This window comes from Solanum pennellii, chromosome 2 (genome assembly GCF_001406875.1).
Source record: "Solanum pennellii chromosome 2, SPENNV200".
Classification (NCBI taxonomy): domain Eukaryota; kingdom Viridiplantae; phylum Streptophyta; class Magnoliopsida; order Solanales; family Solanaceae; genus Solanum; species Solanum pennellii.
The window spans coordinates 36,871,628-36,877,745 of record NC_028638.1 but is presented as its reverse complement, the minus strand read 5'-3'; the positions used below and the strand labels follow the sequence as shown (position 1 = coordinate 36,877,745).

Genomic DNA, 6,118 nt, shown 5'->3' with positions numbered 1-6,118 from the left:
CCCCCCCTCACCCCCACCCCCCAATATGAAAATTCATGATAAAAAAACCTACAAAATATGAAAAAGTAAAATTAAAAAACTATCACACTAATTTTAAAACGTTTATAAGAACAAAATTTTTTTAAAAATCATCACACTAATTTTGAAAAGATTTTTTAGAATAAGACACACTTTTTTTTTCAAAAAGTTAGAAGAATGTCATCTATAGTCTTCGAAATCAATTAAAAAAACCCCTAAAATCTAATGATTTAAAAAAAAAAGAAATGGAAGAAGAATCAAGAAAATGTTGTAGAGTTGGGGAGGCAAAAGGGACGTAAGACAGATGGGATAGGGGTGGGGTAATATAAGGTGGGGTGGGATGGTAGAAAATATGTAATTTTATTTATTTATTTTTCCTGAAAAATTAGTTGTTTTTAATAATTTATTTTTAAAAATTATTATTTTTACATTCAAATGCCACATGTCAGCTTTTAATTAGTCATCATCTCACACACTTTGTAATTTTAGTTGATTGACAAAAAGGTGTCAAAATGACATAGCGGACCCTACTTAAGGTGTTTAAAATGAACAAAGTCTAAGACATCTATTTGAGATGTCTTAGTGAAAATTGGTGCCAAATTTAACGACATGCTGATGGATTCAACCTTTTTTTTTTTTAAGAAAATGGCTTACCATCGCGTAAAAATTGAATAACTTTGTAGATTACAAATTTTAAATTTTTTATATAAAAATACAATGTCAAATTAGATGATGTCATATAATTAGAATTCAAATTTGATTAATAATCACAGCCAACACTCTATTATCTCCTTTTTTTTAAAAAATTATTTAGGGTTAATAATTATCAACTAATTAATAATTAAATAACTATTAAATCCTATAATTTCTTTATATCCATGGACTATATGATAATTTAATTAAATAAATTATGAACTTAACCTATTAATCATAATTGGTTGATGCTAGCGTGCCACTAGTTTTGTAATAAGTGGTTTGCATTTTTTCCTAAGTTTATTATTTTATATTATCATACTATGAATTAAGATTTGATATGTTGAGATAGATAATTAAATATTAGGTGTATTATATGATATGATTATCATTACATTAAGTAACTTGGAGGAATATGGACTTAAGCTTAGGCTTGAAATTTGAGAATTATGGGACTTGATAAATTAGTTGGTACTGAAGTTTAGGAATTTGACTATCGATTTGGGTGAGTTTTTGGATTTAGGCTAGACATATAGTAATATGGGTGTCAATGGACTCATTAACTCATGGATATTATATATTTAATAGATTGAAAATAATTGGAGTCATTGAAGAAAGGAAAAGCATGACGAAATTAGTTTGCTTGACTTCGGCTCTTCGGTGGAGGTAGGTTATGGTTTAGTCTATGTGATAGATAGATTCTTAATAGTGATTGATAGTCATTGAGTGATATTGTGAATTTTTCTATATGCTTGGTCGTTGTGGTTTGGATTATTTATATGTTGTTGTGATAGGTCTATAATCCCAAGACCGCGAAATTCATAATCTTGAACTTGTCCGATTAAAGTGATGTCTTGAATAAAGAAAGATTAATGAAATATTAAGGAAGTGGAAAGAGATGATAAAGAATGTCAAATGAATTAACTATATGGTTGGATCAGGTTCCACGAGCCGGCATGATATATTTGTATCAGGTGCCACAAGTCGATACAGTATTATTGAATCGGGTGCCACATATCGACACGGTATTATTGAATCGAGTGTCATGTTCCAACAAAGTATTATTAGATCGGATGTCATGTTCCGCACGGAATTGTTGGATCGAGTGTACGTTTTGACACAATATTATTGGATCGTATGTTGCATCCCGGCACAGTAACACTAAAGAAAACATATTGACTTAACTTAAATTACTCAATCTTGAATAATCCATTTTCTGAATGAGCATGGTGTGGAGGCATGAGTCTCGTCTGTGTTCTTGATATTGTGACTGATTACTTAATTGCTTTAGTGCTATTGTCACTTGTTCATGTTGCTTGTTGTTTTCCGCCTGCTAAGTGCTCTACTTGATTTTATACTATTCCTTTACGCATATTATTTACTATTTTGAGTCAGCCGATGATATCTACTCAGTACATGTTGTCCTACTTGTGTTTTTCTTTATTTTTTTTTTGTAGAGTGCAGCGAATATACCAACGACTTTGACTCGCCCTCAGTTCTAGCCAGTCTCATGCACATCAGGCTCCAGGGTGAGCTATTAATTCTAACTCGTGTTGAATTCTTTCGGCCATGGAATGATGTCCTTAAATTTTCGGACATAAATTAGTTTATTCATTTATTCTAGTGTCTTTGATACTCTCAGCCTAAGTACTTGGAGATTAGGTTCCCTTGATATGACGACTTCAGGTTTTGAGGATAATATGTACTAGACTCTAGGAGTTTCTTTTATTAGAACTTTAATAAGTTTGAACTTTCGCATTATGAATTGTATTGGGGTTAAATTTGTTGGTTTGCCCACCTAGGATGTTAAGTGTCGGCGCCACTCATGATTCAATTTTGGTCCTGACAATTTTAAGTCATTTTTTACTTTGCCAAACACTTTCTAACTAAAGTAGGAGGAGCCCGTGTATATAATATTGCCTAATTCCTTGCTCCACTTGAATTTTACGATCCGCTCGATAAGCCTCTCTAGTTGAAGTTGATTGTCTGAAAAAAATATAAATTCTATAACTAGAGATTAAAATAGAGGATAGAGTTCGAGAAAAATAATATAAATTAAATACTATATATTTTAAATATTATATTATATTTTAAAAAAATTTAAATATTAAATATTTATTTAATAGTCTCATATAAAAATAATGTGCTAATTATTATAATTACTAATATAATATTTAAAAAGTGAAATACTTGTAGTAAGCCAAGCATAAACGAACAAATCGTCAGTCTCTTCAAAAGATTGTGGGTAGTTGTACTTTACTTTTTAGGAAAAGAATATACGAACAAATAACCAGTCTCTTTAAAGATTGTGGCGGGGTTGTACTTTACTTTGAGATTGTTCCAAAGAAAATATCACAGTAATATAATTAAAAATATTTTGTTACAAATCCATTTAATATGGAGGTTTCTTTCCATCAACCTAGCGTAATGTATGTATTAATTCAAAGTAAGAATTAGATATTATTAACGTATTTTGGTTAAGGTAGTGATTTCTACCTCTTATAAATTTGTTCACCCTTAAGAAATACACACTTGAAGAGATTTTATTTTTCCTCACCACGTGTCTTCTTCTATTGTATAATATTCTTATATTTTCCTCTTGTTTTACGACATGTATCAGCATGAGTCTTTAACCAACTGAGACCTACTTAATTCGAAATTAATTCCTAAAAGTTAATCAAATTTCTTTTAGAGTCAGGTATACATTTATGTGTATATTACATCTCTAATAGGACTTGCATAAATTTTTGATCCATATTTTTATTACTGCATATATAATTTGCTTTAGGTCTTATTATGATACTTTACTAGGCATAATAATCAATACGTTTCAAATTTATATTGTTATGTTATTTATGCTACTAATTTATAACTCTAAACTTGATACTAAGCAATATGATAGCATGATAATTAGAATACTCGTAAGTATTTTCTTGTCATATATATTGTGTGTCATAAAAAACATAATATTGTATTAAATGCAACTTGAAATTATTACTAAACTTTGATGTTAATTGAAACTAGTAATAAATACTTAAAAATATATTTAACTCTTACCATTTCAATGCTTCATGATTTTTTTTTGTTCTAACATTAATATTTATGCATATAATGTATTTTATACTCATCATTTACTTTAGTATTTAAAGTATTAATTTGTCATTTATAATAAACAAACCAACAACATAATATTAACTCAAAATTATTTTATGATAGTTTACATCATGTCGAATTTGTCAAAGTTTGAATTTGTGGCACTTGACATTTATGGAAAGAATTATTTGTCATGGGTACTTGATGCTGAAATTCACCTTACCGCTAAGGGTCTTGATGATAGTATAATCGAAGGAAATACGACATCAAGTCAGGATAAAGTGAAAGCTATGATTTTCCTTCGTCATCATCTTGATGAAAGACTGAAGGTTGGATATCTAATAGTGAAAGTTACACTTGAATTGTGGATAGGTTTGGAAGGGAGGTATGACCACCTCAAGGCAACGGTATTGCCAAGGGCTCGTTATGAGTGGATGCACTTACGGTTTCTATATTATAAAATCGTCATTGAGTATAACTCTATTGTATTTAGAATAACTTCCCAATTGAAATTATGTGGGGAAACTATAAAAGATGAGGACATGTTGGAAATGACACTAACTACTTTCATGCCTCTAATATGATATTACAACAACATTATCGTAAAAAAGGTTTTTAGAAATACTCTGAAATAATCTCAAGTATTTTGGTGGTTGAGCAGTATAATGACCTTTTCATGAAAAATCATGAAGCCCATCCCGCTGGAAGTGCTCCATTACTGGAGGCACAAACGGTTANATGCCTCTAATATGATATTACAACAACATTATCGTAAAAAAGGTTTTTAGAAATACTCTGAAATGATCTCAAGTATTTTGGTGGTTGAGCAGTATAATGACCTTTTCATGAAAAATCATGAAGCCCATCCCGCTGGAAGTGCTCCATTACTGGAGGCACAAACGGTTGAAGCACACAACCAGTCGGAAATAAGACAAAATAATTGGGGTCATAACAATGTGCACGAGCATGGCAAAGACAAAAGATGATATAATAATCGTTGCGGTGGTGGTCATAACAAAAGGGAAACAATGTACGTTCTCAAAAGAATCCTTCAAAAGGAAAAGGCGATCACTGTCATCGTTGTGGCCTTAAAGGTCACTAGAAAAATGAATGTCGGGCACCTGAGCATTTTATCAAGCTGTATCAGAATTCCTTTCAAAGGAAAGAAAATTAATGTGGTGCCTCCTCTTCTAATACCCAGGTAGAGTCACATTTGATTCTCAAAGATGATGTTCAGGATGGATGTTCTCAAAAATATGATGAGAATGTTGAGGCAAACTTAGCATCGAAAGATGATACTTTTGATGGGCTCGATGATATTACTCATCTGGAAGCTGAGGACTTCTTTGGGGATCACAATTGAGAATGATAATTGAGCTAGGAAATGAATAATATTTTTATGTATTTTTAATGTCTTAATTAAAGTTTATGTACTTAAGATTTCTTTTGTTAAATTCGTACTTCTTATTATGTATTTTTATTCTTATGAAGATAAATAAAAATTTTCAGTCTTCAGTTGGGTTCAAAATGAGTAGTGTAGATATGTGTCTTTTGGACAGTGCCACAACTCATTTGATACTAAGAAAAGAAATATTTCTCTCTTTGGTAATGAAAAGGGAATATTTTAATACAATATTCGATAGTACAAAATTGATTGAGGGCTCTGAAAGAGCGACTTTATTACTACCTGGAGGGACATTATTGGTAATTAATAATACATTGTATTGTAGTAAGTCTCATAGAAACTTGTTAAGTTTCAAGGTTATTCGCCAAAATGGCTATCATGTTGAGAATGCGAATGAAGGAAAGGTTGAATACCTTTATATTACTACAATAAATGCGAAGAAAAAAATTGTGCATGAAAAATTGCCTGCACTTTCTTCTGGGTTGTACTATACAAATATTGGTACAGTTGAATCACATACCGTAGTAAACAAAAGGTTTTCTGATTCCAATGATTTTATCATTTGGCATTGACCGGTTGGGCCATCCCGGTTATAATATGATGCGCAAAGTAATTATGAATTCTTATGGGCATACTCTGATGAACCAAAATATTCTTTAATCAAAGAAATTCTCTTGTGCTACTTGTTCATAAGGAAAGTTGGTTATCAAACCATCGGTGACTAAGATTGGGGTGGAATCCCCTGCATTTTTGGAACGGCTACAGGGTGATATTTGCGGACCTATTCACCCTGCATGTGGACTATTTAAATATCATATGGTATTGATAGATGCATCTAAAATATGGTCTCATGTGTTCTTATTATCAACTCGCAATATGACATTTGCGAGGTTGTTGGCTCTAATAATA

At 31.1% G+C, this 6,118-nt stretch overlaps 1 protein-coding gene across 1 annotated transcript; it reads left to right on the top strand.

The window, feature by feature from the left end:
* Nucleotides 1-3,935: 3,935 nt before the first annotated feature.
* LOC107009970 lies at nucleotides 3,936-5,167 on the top strand. Its single transcript, XM_015209265.1, has 4 exons — nucleotides 3,936-4,211; nucleotides 4,466-4,537; nucleotides 4,635-4,706; nucleotides 5,006-5,167. Exons 1-4 carry the CDS (start codon nucleotides 3,936-3,938, stop codon nucleotides 5,165-5,167), a joined length of 582 nt encoding a protein of 193 aa, XP_015064751.1.
* The last annotated feature ends 951 nt before the right edge of the window (nucleotides 5,168-6,118 follow it).

Excerpts from the sequence above, each read along its gene's own strand:
- LOC107009970 (XM_015209265.1), top strand. The coding sequence starts at position 3,936 with ATGTCGAATTTGTCAAAGTTTGAATTTGTGGCACTTGACATTTATGGA. Across the intron at positions 4,212-4,465 it reads ATGACCACCTCAAGGCAACG|TATAATGACCTTTTCATGAA; the intron begins GTATTGCCAAGG and ends GTGGTTGAGCAG. Across the intron at positions 4,707-5,005 it reads CATTACTGGAGGCACAAACG|GTAGAGTCACATTTGATTCT; the intron begins GTTGAAGCACAC and ends TCTAATACCCAG.